Source organism: Heterodontus francisci, chromosome 10 (genome assembly GCF_036365525.1).
Source record: "Heterodontus francisci isolate sHetFra1 chromosome 10, sHetFra1.hap1, whole genome shotgun sequence".
In the NCBI taxonomy this organism is placed as follows: Eukaryota; Metazoa; Chordata; class Chondrichthyes; order Heterodontiformes; family Heterodontidae; genus Heterodontus; species Heterodontus francisci.
In genome coordinates, this window is record NC_090380.1 from 45,807,810 (window position 1) to 45,831,313 (window position 23,504).

At 41.4% G+C, this 23,504-nt stretch overlaps 1 protein-coding gene across 2 annotated transcripts in view; it reads left to right on the top strand.

Moving 5' to 3' along the window:
• LOC137374438 (cilia- and flagella-associated protein 47-like) overlaps positions 1-23,504 on the top strand; it is a 777,638-nt gene that overhangs the window by 727,095 nt on the left and 27,039 nt on the right. For both annotated transcript variants that reach the window (XM_068040550.1, XM_068040551.1), the window contains 3 exons: positions 3,627-3,798; positions 7,263-7,424; positions 19,814-19,982. In XM_068040550.1, coding sequence (XP_067896651.1) covers positions 3,627-3,798; positions 7,263-7,424; positions 19,814-19,982 — 503 coding nt within the window. The remainder of the gene's footprint in view (positions 1-3,626; positions 3,799-7,262; positions 7,425-19,813; positions 19,983-23,504) is intronic.

Consider the following 23,504-nt stretch of genomic DNA (forward strand, 5'->3'; position numbering starts at 1 on the left):
TCCTGGAGGAGCAAGGAGGCAGATATTAAGCATAGCAGATCAACAACACAACACTTATCACAAGAGGGGTGCTGGGCTCAAAGGTGGGGAAATGCTCAGTCTGCACTACTGAGTGAGCCACTCGTGTAGGTGCCATGCTCTGAGCAGCAGACAAGGGTAAGTTCTTTCATACATTCATCCATTGATGTCACGTCATTCCTCCCTGCCCAACTTCCATGTCTTTGGCATGGCAGTGGCACACATGTGCCACTCTGTGTGGGCACACCCAGGTTCAATGGAGCCATGATACAAAGTGCCACTTACTTTTGCAGAGCGGAGAAGAACGTTCATCCTCTTGCATCACTGTACCCAATCGCGCCGGATAGCCCCACGGCTACTCACCTCCTCTGCCACCTCCAGCCAGGCTGCTTTGGTCAGGTGGGAGGGCCTCTTCCCACTAGGGAAAAGGACCTCCTGCCTTGCCCGCACAGCCTGGAGGAGAGTGAGCAGGGAGGGATTGCTGAATCGTGGGGCCACCCTGGAGCACCCCTCTGCCATCTTCAGATTTTTGCCTGGTGTGGAAAATGATTAGCTTATTCAGCAGTACAACACTTCACTCACTTCTACATGCAGGTTTCTTCTTTAGGTTTTTAACACTAATGCAGGACTGGCTGCCTTTTAAATAGGGCCCCGGCACCTGATACTTAGCTGACCTGCGCCGATTATGGCGCCTGAAATCCTGCCCCCTCCACGTCATTTGGGGGGACAGCACATCGTGTCAATGTTAATGAGCTGCTGCGCTGAATATCACGGCAGCTCCTTGACTGGCGGTTCGTGCAGGCGGACCCCCATTTTGAAAGTTCGCTGCCGCAAACTCAGCAGCAAACTAATAAAATCCAGCCCAAAGGGAATCAAGGGATATTAGGATGGGATGGGAAAGTGGAGTTGAGGTAGAAGATCTGCCAAGATAGTATTGACTGGCAGAGCAGGCTCAAGGGGTCAAATGGTCTGCACTTGCTCCTATTTTGCATGTTCTTATGTCCTTATGAGTTGTCATGGGAAGCATTTTGCTCATAGATATACTCGAAGGCATTCTAAAGTACCAATAAATTGCCAAGAGATGATGACAGTATACCTGAGTGATTATTTTATTTTATGGAATATAGTTTATATGGTAGGAAACCAGGCAGTCCTATAAAATAATCTCATTTGCTATTTATTTGCTCTCTTTTTATGAATATCAGATTGATTTATTGTTTGAGATTAGTTTATTATAATCTGCACAAATGTTTTGAGAGCAGCATCATCAAAGCTTGCTTTCCTCTGACTGTATTACTTTGAATTTCTGCACAAAATTTCTGTGACAGAACTGGACTAAGTTATGTGTCCCTTTTTAAAGCAGGTAAGGGCCTTGTTTACTAGCTAACAACTACAACCTGATTGACTGTTTGATTCAACCTGATAACACAGTGCTGCTACAAAGAATAAAATTGAACAAAATTCATGTTTCAGCTTGCATGCTGTACGCCACAAATAACAATACACTACTAACAAATGCAGAGGAATTTCTGGCCCCTGTGTATAAACAGACTGCTAGCTTTGTGTTATTCTGTATAGTTGCTTTTACACTGACACTCATTTAACTCAGTGTCCTATTACCAGCTTCCTGCATTTATACATCTAAATTCAGCTCCCTTATTCCAGAGCAGAAACACAGACCCACAAAAACCTAGTTGGCTTTAGTAGAGTAAATGCGGGGAGATTGCTCATGGATGCCAGTCTTCTGAAATCGGGACTAAATGCAAGCCATTCCAAAAGCAGCTTATGTAACAAATGTCTGTATTTTGTGCTACTCTGTGTGTAACACATTCCTAGCTTTTGCAAATCCACATCAGTATTTCACAGTACCTTTTTGCCAAGGACCGCTACCTATGCAGCATCTTCCTGAAGCATTAATTTTCGGAATGCTCCCACCATGCTGTATCACAGATTGTTGAAATGTAGGCCTATATCTCTGATTTCCCGCACAGTGAACTCTGGATTTCAAGTTTGTTGCGATGGGGAATTGCCAAGTTGAGGCCAGGCATTTCCTCAGAAAGTGAAAAAATATTTGTATTAATGTTGCCTGGTCTTTTAGATTGAATCGATGAAGAAAGAATCTATGGCCAGTTGGGAATGTTTTTAACTTTCCACTATGAACTTAATAGTCTTGAAATTATGCTGTATTAACACATGAACAATTAACAAGTTCAGATCAAATTCATTTGTACATTACTTTAACAAGGTGTCAGTCCATTTATTTTAACTTATTTCAATGTTAATTATAAGTTAATAACTCATAAAATAAGGGGGAAAGGAATTTCATTCTAATAAGTTTATTGTTTGTGCAATAATATTCTATTACCTATTTTCAAGGCCTAATCCTGGGTTTTTCAATACTAGCTGACACCTGTAGCAGCTTTAATTGGGCAGCTGGTAGTGGAGATGTTAGAATAATTGCCTTTCTGATCACAAATACTAAGAGGACACCAAACAATTCTGCAGATGCTGGAACACATACATGGCAATAACTATGGGGGGGCTATCTTCACAGGTTCCAAGTCAGCAAAGGGCCAGTTACAGAACCAGGCCATTTGCTGTGAGGGCCCCTGCAGCTATCATGCAGAATAGAATAGGCACATCAGTGACAGTGACTGTCCTCTGTAGGCTGATACTTGGCTCCATCTCCTTGAAGGTACACTGATGCAATGGAACATAGGAACATAGGAGCAGGAGTAGTCCATTCAGCCAGTCGAGCCTTCTCTGCCATTCAGTTAGTTCAAGGCTGATCATCTATCTCAATGCCTCTTTCCTGCACTATCCCCATGTCCCTTGATGTCATTAGTATCCAGATATCTATCGATTTCTATCTTGTACATGCTAAGGATTGAGTTTCTATAGCCCTCTGGGGTAGCGAATTCCAAAGATTCACCACCCTCTGAGTGAAGAAATTTCTCCTCATCTCAGTCTTAAATGGCCTACCCCTTATTCTGAGGCTGTCCCCTGTTCTAGACTCACCAGCCAGGGGAAACATCCTATCTACATCCACCCTGTCACACCCTGTAAGAATTTTATAAGTTTCAATGAGATCACCTCTCATTCTTCGTAGCTCCAGAGGATACAGGCCCAGTTTCCTCAATCTCTCCTCATAAGACAATCCCGCTATCACAGGGATTAGTCTGGTGAACCTCCGTTGCACTCCCGATATGGCAAGCAATGCTGGCCTATGAGACTGATACATGGAGTGGTGGTGAGCAGCACAGAAATAATCTCATAGTTCCACTTTAGCTGCTATCACATAGGAGGTCAGCTGCTGAGCCGCTCCATCGCAGCAGACTTGTAGCTGCACCATGGGTTTCTTTCCCTTTCATATATGCCTGTCATTTTTTACTCTTCTGACCCTTTAATGTTATTAGCACTTTGACATACAGTACAGATGTAGCAGATACATGTCAAGCAAATGATCATTATTGCGTATATATGCCTATGCATTACTGCATATATGTGGATCTGGCTCTATATAAAATTGATGTATGAGCCAGGCATGTTTATATTATAAAATGTGTGAAAATGCCACTATAGATTTCTCTGTTTGCTCTATACTGCAGGACAAAGCTCAGCAGGAGAATTTTTTTATGCAATTCAGTATGAGACAGCGAAGGCCAGAATTCAAATGGAGTCTGCAGTTGCAATAAACTTTGTGAAAAAGGAATGGGATGTAGAAACTGGCATTGTCACACTAACCTTCAACATTGTTTTTTCACCATATAAACCAATCAGGTATGTGAATGCTACAATGTGCACCACAACGTCATCTCTGATAATACAAAATTTATGAGAAAATCGTTGATAAACAGTTTTTGAAAAAGAAAAGCAAAAGGAGGTGGAGCTATGCAGTTTCCTTATTTTTGGTATTCAACTAGATAGTAGCTGGTAAAAACACGGCAGTCAGCTGGTACCAGAATTTCCTGTCTGAGGTGCTGCCAGATTGGTCTCAAAGGCTGCAATATGTGTAACCAAAATGGGCCAAGATGTCAATGGCAAGCCAGAATTGTAGATCACCATAACAGGTAAACACGACTAAAACTAGGATGCGGGAGATTCTAGATTGTTGCACCTAGTCTTAATGTGCAGTAACAGCCTCAAAATGGGGTCGGTGGCCTTACTACCACATTAACCCCGATGATATGGCTTGCTTCATTTTGAAAGGGGCATACTGCTGGGCTCCCAAAGTGCCTGCCTGTTTCAGGCAACTGGTCTCTTTTAATATACAAGGATCTTGATTGCCATTTTGAGTTGGACCTGCTTGGTGCATGCTTCATGCACACTCCAATCACTTTTATGAGCAATAGAGCTGAATAGGCTCAGCAAAGGTAAAGTGGAAATTATTTTTGTGAGGCCTGGAGGAGCACTTTCCACAAAAATAATCTGAGCTGCAGCCATGTTGAGACCTTCCTCTCAACAATCATGACTTACCACCACACCTTCCCTCCCCCAACCCCCCCCCCACCCCCCCCCCCACCTCTCCCCTCTGCACTTACCTTGATTCCTGCTGTTGCTGGGTAGGCCTGATATTGGACATCCTACATCTGACGAACTGCCCAAAAGTAAATGTCGACCCGATATCTTATAAATGTGAAAGACATTTTATTCAGAAATAGCTGTAAATCAGGAAATGGAAGGGAGGAAAGAACTCAAGAAAATTACAATCACCCGGAAATGGTACTGAGCATTTTGTTGGAGCTGCGGGCTGATGCATGTCATCCTAGGGTCTTAAAAGAAGTGGTTCATGAGATAGTTGATAGATGATAGTTTATTCAAAAAGGGAGGGAGACAGAAAGCAGGAAACTACAGGCCAGTTGGCTTAACATCTGTCATAGGGAAAATGTTAGAAGCTATTACTAAAGACGTTATAGCAGGGCACTTCGAAAGATTCAAAGTAATCAGGTCAAGTCAACATGGTTTTGTGAAAGGGAAATCATGTTTAACCAATTTATTGGAGTTCTTTGAAGAAGTAACATGTGCAGTGGATCAAGGGGAAACTGATGGATGTACTGTACTTAGGTTTCCAGAAGACATTTGATAAGGTGCCACATCAAAGGTTATTGCAGAAAATAAAAGCTCATGCTGTAGGGGGTAACATTTTGGCATGGATAGAAGTTTGACTAGCTAATGGGAAACAGAGAGTAGGTATAAATAGATAATTTTCTGGTTGGCAAGATGTAACGAGTATTGTGTTACAGGGATTAGTGCTGGGGCCTCAACTTTTTACAATTTATATAAATGACTTGGATGAAGGGGCCAAAGGTATGGTTGCTAACCTTGCTGATGACACAAAGATAGGTAGGAAAGTAAGTTGGGAAGAAGACATAAGGAGGGTACAAAGGGATATAGATAGGTTAAATGAGTGGGCAACGATCTGGCAAATGTGGTATAATGTGGGGAAAAGTGAAATTGTCCACTTAGGTGGGAAGAATAAAAAAGAAGCATATTATTTAAATGGTGAGAGATTTCAGAGCTGTGAGATACAGAGGGATCTGGGTGTTCTTGTGCATGAATCGCAAAAGGTTAGTGTGCAGGTACAACAAGTAATTAGGAAAGTTAATAGAATGTTATTGTTTATTGTGAGGGGAATTGAATACAAAAGTAGTGAGGTTATGCTTCAATTATACAGGGCATTGGTGAAACCACATCTGGAGTACTGTGTACAGTATTGGTCTCCTTATTTAGGGAAGGATGTAGATGTATTGAAAGCAGTTCAAAGAAGGTTTGCTAGACTAATAACTGGAATGGGCAGGAGGAATGGTTGGACAGGCTAGGCTTGTATCTGCTGGAGTGTAGAAGAGTAAGTGGCAACTTCATTGAAACATATAAGATTCTGAGGGTTCTTGACGGGGTGGATGTGGAAAGGATGTTTCCTCTTGTGGGAGAATCTAGAACTAGGGGTCAATATTTAAAAATAAGGGGTTGCCCATTTAAGACAGAGATGAGAATTTTTTTCTCTCAGAGGGTTGTGAGTCTTTGGAACTGTCTTCCTCAAAAAGCAGTGGAAGCAGAGTCTTTGAATATTTTGAGGCAGAGGTAAATAGATTTGTGATAAGCTAGAGGGTGAAATATTATCATGGGTAGATGGGAATGTGGAGTTGAGGTTTCAATCAGATCAATCATGATCTTAATGAATGGCGGAGCAGGCTAGAGGGGCCAAGTGGCCTACTCCTGCTCCTAATTCGTATGCTGGTCTGTTTGTATTCAGTTGATTTTTGAATAATACAGGTGGGAAGTACTCCATAGATAAAGATTTACCTCTACCTTTACTTTCGCTATTAAACTCTGAAGCATTAAAAAATTCAATTACTCCAGAATCATTCTGATGAGAAATAACTCAAGTATTCGTTCACTGAAATTTTTGGCAACCTTCAAAATTCTCCAAAAAACTTTGAAAATCAACCATCACTGTGAAAAGTTGATGTGAAATTTTTAGCAAAATCACACAATGCAATTAATATTGCTCACATTTTTTGTTACATCTCACATTGTGTTTCATCACTAACAGAATGTGGTACTACAGATGCTACATCATTTGAACAGAACTCTCCAGCAGTTCTGTACTGACTGAAATCATCTGTGTCAATGATTTTTTTCAATTCTTTGTGCAAAGACAAGCCAAACGAAAATGACTCACTCATGTTTATAATGAAGAACCTTTCACACTCTTTAAGGGAATCAGTCACTGCAAACTTTTATAATAGATTATTCCTAGGAATTAATCAAATTAGCAGTCATTCCACTTCACTTGAAGGCTGTTGATTCTACCATTTCCGTCTTGTTTTATGAATTCTTTGCAACCTCTCTCTGCTTCATATCCTTATCTGAGATGAAATTGGACATGGTTTCAGGAAGCAATTCAAATCAGTGGAATGCAGCTGCAGGCACTCAGCCCTCATTTTCATTAACTGACCATTTTTGGTATCGTTTTGGTGTGCCTGAAAAATTACTCAAAACATTTGTCACAGTAATGGCCCCGCTGACAATTATGGTAGTATTGGATTGAAGAAGTGGATCTGTGCCAAAGCAGAATTAGATATATCCACAAGACACTGTTTATTTTTGTTGCAGTTGAGTGTTTTTCTTTGCTTAAGTAAGTGTTTTTTCTATAATCAGAAACATTAGAAGTGCCAAAGCTTCATAAAGTTTAGAACATGATTGCATTTCATATGCTTAACCATTTCATTGTTTTAATTCAGCCAACCAGCAATGCTAAAAGTGCAGTCTGCTACTGGTGGAATCTGGAGATTCCCATTACTGCTGATTGCCACTGAGCCACAGGTAGACGACGTCATCAATATTGAAGCATTAGGACTGAATAAGGAGTCTGTGGTTTGCTTTAGGCTTACAAGCCAGACAAGGTATTGTAATCATTTCCAATTACTTTCAATACTCTAAAAGGTTGACGTCCCTAATGCCCCACAAGAAATAAACTTTTTTTATCAAGCAGTTGATTTTTTTGAGTAGATTATGGGCCAGCTTTTACATTTTGGCACAGCTCCCTCCATAGGGAGGGGGAAGAAGGGTCACTGACCTGAAACGTTAACTCTGCTTCTCTCTCCAAAGATGCTGCCAGACCTGCTGAATATTTCCAGCATTTCTTGTTTTTATTTCAGATTTCCAGCATCTGCAGTATTTTGCTTTTATCCCTCCATAGGGGATCTGGGACCTGTGTGAACAGGGCAAGCAACTGTGTATCTGCTTAACCAATCAGGTTGATAAACTGTTAATGAGTAATGCATAGTCTGAACCAGGAAATGTCAGTTAGAATATTCAATTCAATGTCATAACAGGTACAGAAAGTGAAATAAAGAGAAGGAAGGAAAGATGGGATGAAAAGAGAGATATAAGAGACAAAGAAAAAGTTCTTATTTTTAAAAAATCTCTAACAACATTTAAAATCTGAAGGAATGAAACTCCACATTTGTAAAAGCTAATTTTCATTGCCAGAGAGGGTTTTTTGTCAGTCATTAAAACTTACCATGCGGTTAAAAATTTACTTACACTGAAATGTCAAGTGCTAGCTTTTCCTGGCAAGTTTAGTATCATGTAAATACAGCAACCTCATGCTGTTCTGTGTGTTTCAATGCTGTATCTCTCAGCGAGATACAGGTACAACAAAGCTACTGGAAGAGCAGGGCAACTCAGACAGCTGCATTTAACTGCACATGTGCGATCACTGGAAGTTTCTGTCCAATTTACACTTCAATAATGGGGACACTGTTAGCCTCAGTGCCGTTTTTACATCAAAATCTGACCTATTGAAATTATTACTCTATTAACACCAGTTATCTACTAACCTCAAACTGCACACCACTTTCTACTAGTGTTAAAACTCCTCTGGTCATTTAAATGGAATTAAACACATTAAAATTACAGTATTGCAAACAGGTCATTTGGTCCAACCAATCCGTGAAAGTATTTACATTCTATATGATTGGTAGTCGGAATATCATTTCCCCATCTGGTTTCCATATCTCTTTGATCCCCTTTCCTTCAACCACCTGCTTAACCTATTCTAAATGTTGACATGGTCTCTCCTTCAACTACTAACTCCCAAAGTGTATTTTACAGCCTACAATCCTGTGGAAAAAAGTTTATCTTGTTCTCTTTAATCTTATATCCATCTCCCCTTGTGCCAGACTCCTGCTTCTATCAACCCTGTCCCATCCCTTCATAATTTTGAATATCTCTATTTAATTTCCACTGTTTTAATGAAAGCAACCCCAATTTCCCCAAACTGGAAAACTTTATCAACTTTGCTTCTAATTTCCACCCTTCTCTCACCTTTACATGGGCCATCTCCGACACTTCCCTTCCCTTCCTCGACTTCTCTGTCTCCGTCTCTGGGGATAGGCTGTCCACTAATATTCATTATAAGCCCACCAACTCCCACAGCTATCTCAGCTACACTCATTCATACCCTGTCTCCTGTAAGGACTCCATTCCATTCTCCCAGTTTCTCCGTCTCTGATGCATCTGCTCTGATGTTGTAACCTTGCATGACAGCGCTTCTGATATGCCTTCCTTTTTCCTCAACCGAGGATTCCCCCCTACTGTGGTTGACAGGGCCCTCAACTGTGTCTGGCCCATTTCCCACACCTCTACCCTCACCCCTTTCCCTCCATCCCAGAACCGCAACAGGGTTCCCCTTATCCTCACTTTTCACCCCACCAGCCTCCACATGCAAAGGATCATCCTCCTCCATTTCCACCACGTCCAGCATGATGCCATCACCAAACGCATATTCCCCTCCCCTGTCAGCATTCCGAAGGGATCGTTCCCTCCGCGACACCCTGGTCCACTCCTCCATTACACCCAACATCTCGTCCACTTCCCACGGCACCTTCCCATGCAATTGCAGGAGGTATAATTTACCTCCTCGCCCCTCACTATCCAAGGCCCCAAACACTCCTTTCAGGTGAAGCAGTGATTTACTTGTACTTCTTTCAATGTAGTATACTGTATTCACTGCTCACAATGTGGTCTCCTCTACACAGGGGAGACCAAACGCAGATTGGATGACCGCTCAGTCTGAAAGCACGACCTCGAGCCTCCTGTTGCTGGCCATTTCAACACACACACTTGCTCTCATGCCCACATATCTGCCCTGGGATTGCTGCAGTGTTCCAGTGAACATCAAAGCAAGCTCGAGGAACAGCATCTCATTTACCGATTAGGCACATTACAGCCTGCCGGACTGAACATTGAGTTCAATAATTTTTAGTTATTTTTTCTTTCTTTTTATTTTTTAATTGTTTATTGTATTTTATTTTGTTTCATCATTCATTTTTTTACCATGTGCCTACCCATTGCTTTTTTTTCATGTTGCTTTGGGCCAGGCTGTTCTATTTTTCTGTCAATTGACACCCTCTCTGTGCTAACGCTTTGTCTTTCACCACACCATTAACATACCGTTTGCCTTTGCTCCATGACCTTCTGGTCAGTTATTCTCTGTGACCTTGTCCTATCAACACCTCTTTTGTTATCTCTTGCCCCACCCCTGCTTTATTTGCTTAAAACCTATTACATTTCTAGCCTTTGCCAGTTCTGATGAAGGGTCACTGACCTGAAATGTTAACTCTGCTTCTCTCTCCACAGATGCTGCCAGAGCTGCTGAGTATTTCCAGCATTTCTTGTTTTTATCCCAATTTTTCAAGTCTTTCTTTTACTTTTTTCATACCATTCTGAATCTGTATTCTCTCTATTGTCTCAACATCCTTCTTACAGTGTAGAGCCCAAAACTGCACACAGTATTCCAACTGTGATCTTACCAACTTTTATATGGATTCACCATTTTTTCTCCACTTTTATATTCTATATTTCTTGCTATAAAGCACAGTATTCCATTAGATTTTTTATGGTCTTATCCACTTGAGACACTACTTTAATGTTTTCATGTAAATTGTGGGACAGGATGGCTATAATCATTAGCTCTTGATTTTCAGTCATGCAAATATTCAAGTCAACTTTAATAGGTTTTAAAACCTCTCCAACCACATAAAAGGAATTAAGTCTCTGAGTCCTAAGACTACCAGGACTTGACTCTTAAACTTATTTGCTGATGTCACAGTCAAGCTCTTAAACTTATTTGCTGATGTCACAGTCAAGGGCAAGAGCTTTTTTTAGTTTTCTGATCTGGTACAAATGTTCCACCATAGGAAGTTATGTGTCTGCCAGGTGGAATATAGGAGCCCAAGTAGTTATTTTGGTTGATTTTTTTTTTACATTATTTCACATTTTGCCTCTTCATCAGTGCACTACGCCCTTAGCCTAATTGAAAGAGTGAAAAGATAATTTGCTCACTGCCCTCTTTTTGAAGGTGTATGAAAACAGCATAGGTTGATCAAACTGTGATTATTTTCCTCTATAAGGAAATTTGATTCCCTTTCTTCTGCCTGCTTCTAGCTATGTGGCTAAGACTGAGAACTCATGGTCTTTCTGCTTTGTGACACACTGTATTAGTATCTCGTAATGTTATGTCCTCACACTGCTTACATATATCTACTTTCAAGATAAAATGAAATATACTCAATACTACTTTAAAATATTACAATCTCTTTCCCTAAAATGGCAATCAATGGAGCATAATAGAAAATTAAAGACGCAATACTGCAGAGACATGTACTGTATTTATTATTTGCAATATAATTAGTAACTTTTCAAATCATTAGCCATATCTATTAGAATATATTACATTGAAGCCCTAGTAGGAGTCACTTAATTTGTATAGTGCACTGGACTCGAGGAAAGAGACATTAGGAATGCTATAGCAAAGAAAAAAGGCCCAAAATTCCTTTCCTGCTATGTGGGCAGATGACCCTGTCTGCAGCTCCTCATGCAGTGGTTGGACACCTCTACTCATGCTCTTTGGTGAAGCGCATTCTTCACATACTCATCATATTAAGGTACTCACAGGATTCCTGTTCATTGGATATTCTTTTGAGGGTGGTGATAATTTCTTGTAGGCTACATCCTCCTTAAATGCTGCCTCGCTTTCCTTTCCTTTATCCTTTCCTGATTCTCCTCCCCCTCCATAATAATGACTTAAAAAGGTATACCCATAGGGAACATCATTCTTGGTCCTGAAAATTTCTCACTGTAGAGGGTGGTGGTCACAATCTTCCAATGGCTTACACTGCACAGATGATTTGAAGTATGTCCAAGGCTGGCTATGCTCACTGCAAAAAATATTATCACTCCAAAAAGTTGTTCCTGGCCACAGTAATGGCTATTCCAACTTTCAGCATTCTTCAGTTCTAAACCTCCACACTTCATAGAATGACAGAATGATACAACACAGACGGAGGCCATTTGGCCGATTTTGCCTTTGAAAGAGCTATCCAATTAGTCCCACTCCCCTGATCTTTCCCCATAGCCCTGCAAATATTTCCTTTTCAAGCGTTTATCCAATTCTCTTTTGAAAATTATTATTGAATCTGCTTCCACCATCCTTCAGGCAGCGCATTCCAGATCATCGTAACTTGCTGCGTAAGAACATGTTTTCTCAAATTGCCTCTGGTTCCTTTGCTAGTCACCTTAAATCTGTGTCCTCTGGTTACCAACCCTTCTGTCATTAGAAGCAGCTTCTCCTTATTTACTCTTTCAAAACCCTTCAAGAATTTACAACACATCTGTCAAATTTCCTGTCAACCTTCTCTGCTCTAATGAGAGTAACCTGTTTCTCTAGTCTCACCATGTAAAAAGGAAAGACTTGCATTATATAGCACCTTTCATGATCCTGGGATGCCCCAAAACACTTTACAGCCAATGGAGTACTTTTGAAGTGTGGTCACTGTTGTAGAGTAGATAATGTGGCAGCCAATTTGCCCATTGCAAGTTCCTGTAGGCAGTAATGTGATAATGACCAGATAATCTGTTTTAGTGATATTGATTGAGGGATAAATATAGGCTAGGACACTGGGAATAACTCCCCTGCTGCAGGATCTATTACTGCACCTGAGAAGGGTCCTGATGGACTTCATCCAATGGTCTTAAAAGAAGTGGCTCATGAGATAATTGATGCGTTGTTTTAATTTTCCAAAATTCCCTAGATTCAGGGAAGGTTCCATTAGATTGGAAAATAGCCAATGTAACTCCTTTATTCAAAAGGGAGGGAGACAGAAAGCAGGAAACTACAGGCCAGTTGGCTTAACATCTGTCATTGGGAAAATGTTAGAAGCTATTATTAAAGACGTTATAGCAGGACACTTAGAAAAATTCAAGGTAATCAGACAGAGTCTACATGGTTTTGTGACAGGGAAATCATGTTTAACCAATTTATTGGAGTTCTTTGAAGAAGTAACATGTGCTGTGGATCAAGGGGAACCGGTGGATGTACTGTACTAGGATTTCCAGAAGGTTTTGATAAGGTGCCACATCAAAGGTTATTGCGGAAAAGAAAAGCTCATGGTGTAGGGGTAACATATTTGCATGGATAGAAGATTGGCTAGCTAACAGGAAACAGAGAGTAGGCATAAATGGATCATTTTCTGGTTGGCAAGGTGTAACGAGTGGTGTGCCACAGGAACCAGTGCTGGGGCCTCAACCTTTTACAATTTATATAAATGGCTTGGATGAAGGACCGAAAGTATGGTTGTTAAATTTGCTGATAACACAAAGATTGTTCGGAAAGTAAGTTGTAAAGAGGACATACAAAGGGATATAATAGATAGGTTAAGTGAGTGGGTAAAGATATGGCAAATGTGGAAAATGCGAAATTGTCCATTTTGGCAGGAAGAATAAAAAAGAAGCATATTACCTAAATGGTGAGAAATTGCAGAGCTGTGAGATGCAGAGGGATCTGGGTGCCCAAGTGCATGAATCGTAAAAGGTTAGTATATAGGTACAGCAAGTAATTTGGAAAGGTAATAGAATGTTATCATTTATTGTGAGGGGAATTGAATACAAAAGTAGGGAGGTTGTGCTTCAGTTATACAGGCCATTGGTGAGACCACATCTGGAGTACTGTGCACAGTATTGGTCTCCTTATTTAATGAAGGATGGAAATGCGTTGGAAGCAATTCAGAGATGGTTTACTAGACTGATACCTGGAATGGGTGGGTTGTCTTATGAGGAAAGGTTGGACAGGTTAGGCTTGTATCTGCTGGAGTTTAGAACAGTAAGAGGTGACTTGATTGAAACATATAAGATCCTGAGGGGTCTTGACAGGATGGATATGGAAAGGATGTTTCCTCTTGTGGGAGAAACTAGAACTAGGGGTTGCTGTTTAAAAATAAGGTGTTGCCCATTTAAGATAGAGATGTAGAGAAATTTTTTCTTTCAGAGGTTCTTGATTATTTGGAACTCTCTTCCTCAAAAGGTGGTGGAAGCAGGGTCTTTGAATATTAAGTCAGACATAGATAGATTCAAGATAAGCAAGGGGTGACAGATTATCACAGGTAGGCAAGAATGTGGAGTTGAGGTTACAATCAGATCATCCACGATCTTGTTGAATGGCAGAGCAGGCTCAAGGGTCCTACTCCACATGAGGCAGGCAGAGCCTTAGTTTAACATCCCATCTGAAAGACAGCACCTCCAACAATGCAGCACTCCCTCAATATCACACTGGAGTGTTAGCCTTGATTTTTGTGCTTTGTTTTGGAGTGGGACTTGAACCCACAACCTTCTGAGTTAGAGGTGAGGGTGCTACCACTGAACCACAGTTGACACTTAATGGAGTCTCTCTAATTCAAGTGTTTCATCCCTGGTACCATTTGAATGACTCTCATCTACACCCTCTCTAAACCTTTGGTATTATTTCAAAAGTATGGTACCCAGAATTGAACTCAATACTGGAGCTGAGGCTTAACTAGTATTTTATGAAAATTTAATTTAACTTCCTTTGCTTTTGTATTCTGTGCCTTTATTTTTAAAGCAAAGGATCTCACATACCTTTTTAACAGCCTTCTCACCTTGTTCTGCTATCTTCAAAGGCTTATGTATGTACATGCCCCAGGTGTCTGTTCATGTACCTCTATAAAATTATATCATTTAGGTTCTATTGCTTGTCCTCGTTCTACCAACCAAAATAATTCACTCCACACTTCTCTGTGTTAAAGTGCTTGCCCATTTTACCAGTCAATCTGTGTCCTCCTAAAGTTTGTTATTATTCTCCTCATTGTTTCCTATATTTCTGAATTTTGTGTTATCTGCAAACTTTGAAATTATGCCTGTATACCCAATTCCAGGTCATTAATATATATCAAAAAGAACAGTGGCCACAACACCAATCTCTGGGAGACACCACTGCACATTTCCCTCCGGTCTGAAAACAACCGTTCACCACTATGCTCTGCTTTCCATCCTTTAGACAATTTGATATTCACACAGATACTGCCTCATTAATCCCATGGGCTTCAATGCTGTTAACAAGTCTATTATGTGGTACTTCATCAACCACAGTTTTGCTGCAACTTTATAAAGCTGTGGTTTGGCCACAACTAGAGTATTGTATCCAGTTCTGGTCACCACACTTTAGGAAGGATGTGAGAATCCTTGAGAAGGTGCAGAGGAGATTTACCAGAATGCTTCCAGGGATGAGGGATTTTAGCTACAAGGTAAGGTTGGAGAAGCTGGAATTGTTCTCCTTGCAGCAAAGGACATTGAGGGGAGATTTGATAGAGGTGTATGAGATTATGGCAAGTTTAGATAAGGTAGGCAAAAAAAACCTGTTCCTATTAGCTAGTGGTACATGGACTAGATTAAGGTTTTGGGCAAGAGATGCAGGGGGAATGCAAGGAATGATCTGGAACTCGCTGCCTATGAGAGTCGTGGAAGTGGAGACCATAAATGATTTTCAAAGGAAATTGGATGGCACTTCAAGGAAATAAACTTCCAGGCCTATGGGGATCGAGCAGGGCTGACTGCTAGGTCCATGGAGAGCTGGCATGGACTCAATGGGCAGAATGGCCTCCTTTAGTGCCGTAAATGACTCTACACTATGACTCTTTACCGTGACAATGGCAGAATCCTCTTCTAGGTGAAGACAGATGCAAAGTACTCATTTATAAATTCAACTCTGCCCTCTGTCTCTACAAGAAGATCTCTTTTTCATGGTCTCTAATTGGCCCCACCCTTCCTTTGACTACCTTTCACTATTCTATTCAGCTTGCTTCTCCACTGAATTATGAACCTGATATTGATCATAAGCATCCTTTTTCTGTTTCATTTTAATTTCTATATCCTTGGTCATCCAGGAAGCTCTAGCTTTGGATGCCCATCATTTCCCCTTTTGAAAATCTGCATAGTCTGTACCCGAGCTATCTTCTTTTTGAAGGTCTCCCATTGTTAATTTATAGTTTTACTTGCCAATCTTTGATTCCAATCTACCTGGAGCAGATCACTTTCTAACTCACTGAAATTAGCCCTCCTCCAGTTGACTATTTTCATATTGATATTTCTTTGTACTTTTCCATAACTACTCTAATTCAAAAGATATTGGGCTGAATTTTTCCAGTTTGCTGCCGATCTTGGCAGCGAGCTTCAAAAACATCAAGATGTGTGCTGCAGAGCCACGATATTTAGCTCGGCGGCTCATTTACATGGCCGGGGCAGTCTGACCGCCCCCAGTGACATAGAGGGAGCGGGCGCTCCATCCCCAGCAACGGCGTTTGGCACTGGTGCTGGCGCCGGCACCATTTTTAAAAGGCTTTCAGCCTTTCAGTTTGACTTACATTTTTAAAGTTACAGGACATGAAAAATTAAATTGACAACTTTATCAACAGTTTCAATCCCCTCTCTTACCCCCCAATGAGTAAAAACTTTATTAGTTGCCGTCTCCCCCCCACAAAAAACTGACGTTCCGATCCTGACCTTACCCCCCCCAACTTTATGCACTTTCACCTGCAACCCCTTCCCACCCTCCCCTCCACCAATCGCGAGGGTTTTCCTCACTTCCCCCCCCGCCCGCCCTGAAAACGTAACTCCTCCCCCTCCCCACCAGTGTTCTGCCTCGGATCTCCGAACGGAGATCTGAAGGCACGGGAGTTCCGGAAACCAGCCGGAATATCGGAGCAGGACGGCTGTTGCGACGAGCTAAGTATTTGTTCATTAATTAACGTTTATTTCCTTATTTAAATGAGGTTCCCATCACCAAGTGGCGGGGGGGGCGGGGAGGAGTCGCCATGAGGCTTCGCCACCACAGGTAAAATGGGGAGGGGCCTTCCCAGCTTCGAGGCCCGTGGCTGGCCTCTCCTGGAGGTATTTTCCGAGCCCCCCCCCCCCGCTCCCCGTCATGAACCCCGACATTGGGGGGTCTGGTAAAATCCAGCCCATTGTGTTTCCCAAATACTCTCCCACTGAAAGCGGCTGCATTTGCCCCAATGCATTCCCCAGAACGAGATCAAGCACTGCTTTCTTCCTCATGAGGCTAGAAACACACTGATCAAGAAAGCTCTCTTGTACACATTTCAGGAATTCCTCTCCCGCATTGCAGTTTGCACTGTTATTTTCCCAATCTATAGTAGGATAATTGAAGTACCCCATTATTATTCCTGTAAAGTTCTTGAATCGTTTTGAAATGTTTTGTAGTCAGGAATAAAAAATGCCATTCCTCCCCTAGTTTGATCCAGCTATCCAACTTCTGCCAATGTCAGCTATCCTGGCAATAGCTGTCCCTTATATTTTTCTTTTTAACCCACATTTCGTTCATTGCAAATGTAAAACTCAGTAACTCAGACTGCAGTACCACTGGTCCTCACAATAATACATTCAGATTAGGTGCATAGACACCTGGCAGGCACATTGTGGAAGGGCCAAATTGGGCTTGAAAATTTGAATGCTTCATTATTGGCGTAGAAAACCAGCAGACACATCCTATGCCCCAATCTATTGGCTGATCCAGTGATCTGCCTTGATTTTAGTATCCATAAATGCCAAAAACAAATTTGAATTTCAGGTTTGTGCAAACTAATACCACCCCTGCACAATTAACACAGCAATAACAAAATGTTTCTGACTTGAATTTTAATACAATTTTTACTATTATTAATTACTGCAAGAATTTTTATAGTCCAGTATAGATTTGTAATGTTTTACATTTGGTGGCTTAGAGGATTAAACACTCGAGTCGCTTTAAACAGGCTCCAAAAGCTGGCTGAGCGTGTCTACCCTGAGGCACAGTGTGGCTTTCGAACAGAGATCCACCACTGACTAGCTGTTCTCCCTTCACCAGCCACAGGAGAAATGCCGTGAACAACAGGTGTCCCTCTATGTTGCTTTCATTGATCTCACCAAAGCCTTTGACCTCGTCAGCAGACGTGGTCTCTTCAGACTACTAGCAAAGATCAGATGTCCACCAAAGCTACTAAGTATCATCACCTCATTCCATGACAATATGAAAGGCACAATTCAGCATAGCGGCACCTCATCAGACCCCTTTCCTATCCTGAGTGGCATGAAACAGGGCTGTGTTCTCGCACCTACACTGTTTGGGATCTTCTTCTCCCTGCTGCTCTCACATGCGTTCAAGACTTCAGAAGAAGGAATTTTCCTCCGCACAAGATCAGATGACAGGTTGTTCAACCTTGCCCGTCTAAGAGTGAAGACCAAAGTACGGAAAGTCCTCATCAGGGAACTCCTCTTTGCTGACAATGCTGCATTAACATTCCATAGAGAAGTGTCTGTAGAGACTCAGCGACAGGATTATGGCTGCCTGCAATGAATTTGGCCTAACCATCAGCCTCAAGAAAACGAACATCATGGGACAGGACGCCAGAAATGCTCCATCCAAGAATATTGGCGACCACGCTCTGTAAGTGGTTCAAGAGTTCACCTACCTAGGCTCAACTAATACCAGTAACCTGTCTCTCGATGCAGAAATCAACAAGCGCATGGGAAAGGCTTCCACTGCTATGTCCAGACTGGCCAAGAGAGTGTGGGAAAATGGCGCACTGACACGGAACACAAAAGTCCGAGTGTATCAAGCCTGTGTCCTCAATATCTTGCTCTACGGCAGCGAGGCCTGGACAACGTATGTCAGCCAAGAGCGACGTCTCAATTCATTCCATCTTCGCTGCCTCCGGAGAATACTTGGCATCAGGTGGCAGGACCATATCTCCAACACAGAAGTCCTCAAGGCGGCCAACATCCCCAGCATATACACCTTACTGAGCCAGCGGCGCTTGAGATGGCTTGACCATGTGAGCCACGTGGAAGATGGCAGGATCCCCAAGGACACATTGTACAGCGAGCTCATCACTGGTATCAGACCCACCGGCCGTCCATGTCTCCGCTTTAAAGATGTCTACAAACGCGACATGAAGTCCTGTGATATTGACCACAAGTCGTGGGAGTCAGTTGCCAGTGATCGCCAGAGCTGGCGGACAGCCATAAAGGCGGGGCTAAAGAGTGGCGAGTCGAAGAGACTTAGCAGTTGGCAGGAAAAAAGACATAAGCGGAAGGGGAGAGCCAACTCTGTAACAGCCCCGACAATCAATTTTATCTGCAGTGCCTGTGGAAGAGTCTGTCACTCTAGAATTGGCCTTTATAGCCACTCCAGGTGCTGATCCACATCCACTGACCACCTCCAGGCGCTTACCCATTGTCTGTCGAGACATTGAGGCCAAAGAAGAAGAAGAAGACACTAATATAGTGAGAACAAAGTAAAGTTAGGACTTGATTTTTGAGGCTGGATCTTCCTGTAAAGCTAAAATAAAAGCACTAAAATAAAGTAAAGCTGTTTGTTAATTAAAAGAATGAGGCATTCCTTCATGCATTCTTTCAGTTTGATAGAAATTACCACTAGATTCGACATCCCAGCCTTTCAGCTACTAGCACACAGAGGTTGCAGTGTGTACTGCCTGCAGGATGCACCTTACTCATATGCAACCTCTGCCTCCAAGAAAGACAAGAGCAGCAATGTCACAGGAACATCATTATCTCAGGTTCCCCTTTAAGTCAATCACCATCCTGATTTCGGCATATATTTCCATTTCTTCATTGTCAGTAGGTTGCTGGAGCACTATCTCCTCAAGGACTGCAGTGGTTCAAGAAGAAGGCCCACCACCACCTCTCAGGGCAACTAGGGCTGGGCAATAATTGTGACCTTGCCAGGAATTCCCTTATCCTGAGAACAATTTTTGAAAGAATATTATTATTGATTTGTTCAAATGTTCCTGGAGATCATATGAAATTAAATAAAACATTCAGTCTAAGGGATTACAACATATCATTTTTATAGAATGTGGCTAACCTAAATAAGGGATATCATGTCTAAGTATTTTTCTACTTCACTTCCTATCACTTTTAGGTATCCATTGCCATTCACTGCGCACTTCCTACCTTGTAGTGATCAGGAATTTGTGGTATCACCTCAAACTGGAGAATTGCTTCCTCTTGGCTCTACTGGGACTCTATTTACTGTTGGATTCACCCCACGTATGTACAGCAGAAAGCACAAGGCCAAACTGCTGATTCAGGTAAGTATAATAGATAGGAAAGGCACAACATTCAATTTTAGCTTTAAAGCGGCATAACTGTTATTAAAAACAGAAAATTTGGAAATACTCAGCAGGTCTAGCAGCATCTGTGGAGCAAGAAACAGTTCTGACCTTTTAAGTCTCTGACCTTTCATCTGATGAAATGTTAACTCGGTTTCTTTCTCCACAGATGCTGCTAGACTTGCTGAGTATGTACAGCTTTTTTTGTTATTTCACATTTCCAGCATCCACAGTATTTTGTGTTTGTAACAGCATAACTATTCGTTTAGTAACAAAAACACATATTTTTAACCCAAGTGAGTTTTGTTTTAATAATGAAATCTATACTTATTTATTGGGTAATGAATATCAGCATTAAGAAATTGGACTTTTTGCATGGGTTACATTCCAAGTGAAGGTTCCCTTTAGCCTGCCCCAACAAAAATCTTTAATTGCACTCTCAGAAAAGCACCATGTAATTTTTTTTTCTACCTACCAAACATCCTTGCAATCTATCCAAGTGCAGTTACCAATATAATGCCATAAGTGCAGAAAGAGGGTGAATTTTGTATTGCAGACTGTCATCCGCTAAGAAGTGATTTGCCTTTGAAAGAACCCATTTAATTTAGGTCCTTTTCAATCAACAGACAAAAAAATGTATTTCATCCAGCATTCTAAACTGGATCCAAACCCGCGTTGCAGAGGCTAAAACCAAATGTTATAGTTTCTTGCAATACCCAGGCCCATCTTTTTTGAAGAAGATATAATTTGATTAATATGTACACCGATATATAATAAAATTGTACTGTGTCTGTAAGGCTGTCTTTGGGATATTAATGTGCATTAGAGTGAAGAGAATCTTAACAAAAATGTGTTTTATGTGAATGTAGGGTGCTTTAAGCAATGCATTTTATAGCAGTGTGTCAGAAAGTGTTAAAGCATTACTTTATCCACTCCTTAGGTTATAGAAACACAAGCATGCAGAATCAAACTACAGGAGAGTGGTAACAAATAGTGACAGATACCTGCAGCCCTGCGGTAGATCCAGAATAGCTGGCCTGGTTTTTATTTTTTTAACTGTTGCCTAGCATTAATGCCTTTGTTCTTCTTTGACTAAAGTGATTTTGCTTGTCCAACTTTGGTGCTAGCTGTCTCTTGTTCAATCATAAAGGTAGATATATGGAGCCATACTTTCTCTTGAACCACCATCAATGATATTGATCAATCTACAAAAATGTGCATTTGCATTTTACCTTCTCCTCTGCCTCACAATATATGGTTGTGCTCCTGTACAGCATTCTTTTTAGCATTCTGATCAAGAATTAGCCAAACTGGCTGAATAGGACTAAACGGGATCAATTTTAGCTTCTCCTTTTCCCAGAAATGGGTGTGATTGATGTAATGTAGCATAAAATCAGATTTTCTGTTCGAGTTTGGAGCTATTGGTAGAAGCTTCTGTTTGAACAGGTAGGAGTTTCACAAATATATTGGTCCCAAAATTCTCATGCAGTAAGTTGAGACATTATCAACAATGAGCCTAGAGTTGTGACTTCTGGTGCTCTGCAGAGCTCAATCTACTAATGTCTCATGGGTCAATATACTTAGATATCCATTGGTGGCTTTCTGGTGTAAATCCCATGTCAAACAGGAATACTGCTCTTTGGAGCCTTTTAAAATCCAGGTCTGTCTAAAGACTGCAGCAACAGGCTGGAAGAGCAGCAGGCAAGGAGGAATAAAGCCATACTTTTCCTCCATTATTTCTTGCTCCTCAACCTCCACATTAATGGCATTCAAAGGTATGCCCGTAAGTAATGCCAGTGTTTGACAAGCCATCACTATGTGTGGGAATGAAGGTGTCATAATCTTCCAATGGTTTCACACTACCTCAGGCAACCAGAAGCAATTCCAAGGCTATCTGAGCTGAATTCTAAATAAATGTCCAAAAAGGTGTTCCCAGTTGCAGTAATTGGCACTCAAACTGGCCGCAGTGTTCTGGCTCAAGAACTCTTCACTTCCACTAGTCTCAGCTGATCCTGAAAACATTTATGCCTTATATTTCTCATTGTAACTAACTGTTTGTGCATTGCGAGAATAAATACAGGAGATTTGAGGTTTCAGCACCAGTAGCCCTCATTTAAGTATTAAATTAAGCACACGAGGTAAAGGCCGGCTCGGGTTTGCAAATGAAACCCAACCCGAGCCCGACAGAACCACGTCCGATCCGACCAGGCCCGAGTCCTTTCATTTTTTCCCATGCCCGGCCTGACCCAACCCGACCCAACCACCGAATGCTCAATTAGCCTAGCTTCCGTTTTTCACTTTTTAAGCTTGTGCAGATAAGTGGCAAGAACTGTAACTGGACTTGAAAGGTTGTTTAAAAAGTACATTAAGATTGGAGCCACATACCGGTGGTGGTGATAGAATGTGTCCGGCCCGACCTGACCCCGAATACCGGACCCGGATGAGCGACCCGACCTGACCCAAACCCGATACATGTCGTCAGGCCCCGTCGGATTCGGGTCAGGTAGCCATGATCTAGCATGAGGACTTGGCAGATGGATCACAAGAAAAGTCAAATTGCATTAGGAAGTTTGAGGGGATCATTTTTGAGGGAGAACATTAGCAAAATTGGCTTCTGCCCCAATTTTCCAACCAGAAAAATGAGATACCCTAACTTAGTGCTAAAGAATCACCAAAAATGGCATGGAATTTCAAGACCATTCAAATTATTTATGAGTGTCATGTAGTCATCAACCCAATTTCACATAGTTTCCATTGAGATTATCCTACTTCCTGACTATACATTTGGAGCACATGCAAGTGTATGTCAGTTGTTTCAAATACAAAACATTTAGGCCCGGATTTTATGGTTGTAATGATTGTGAAACTGTCTGCATTTGCCATCATTACAACTGTGAAACTGACAGCAACTTCTGAAATCTGCAAATGTGCAGTATAATGCCCAAATCCAGAATCCGTCAGCGATTCCCTGCTTTCCCAAAGTGCATACATATGGAGTGCCCGCAAATGGAAATCTTTTGAAATTACTTGACGTGACGTGAACTTTATATTAAAGCTTAGTCTCGTTGTAAAATCCCTTACAAAGTTACACCTTGTTGAATGAAGTGTAACTGGGTTTTAAATGGTGTTTTTAAGTTCTTAATTATTCCTGAACTAGTTCTGTGGCCCTGAAAAACTAATATATTTGTGGAATGGCAAATTTCTCCATTATGATCACTCGTAGGTTGTTAATATAATTAAAATATATTTTTAACTTTGTTTATGATGTTTCAGCTTCTACATAATCCTATGTGTATGTCCCAATCTTTATTTTGTTCTCTGTAAAATGATTAAGAAGTGAAGGATAATCAGTGCTTGTTACTTATGGTTTGCTGTCCGTGAGAATTCTTCAATGTGATTGGCTACATGGCCTGCTTGATGATATCCCTGTTGCTGGATGCTGGAAATCCTCTACAGTTGGCGCCAGAATCAAATTCATGCTGGGAAAGATGAAATCCACGC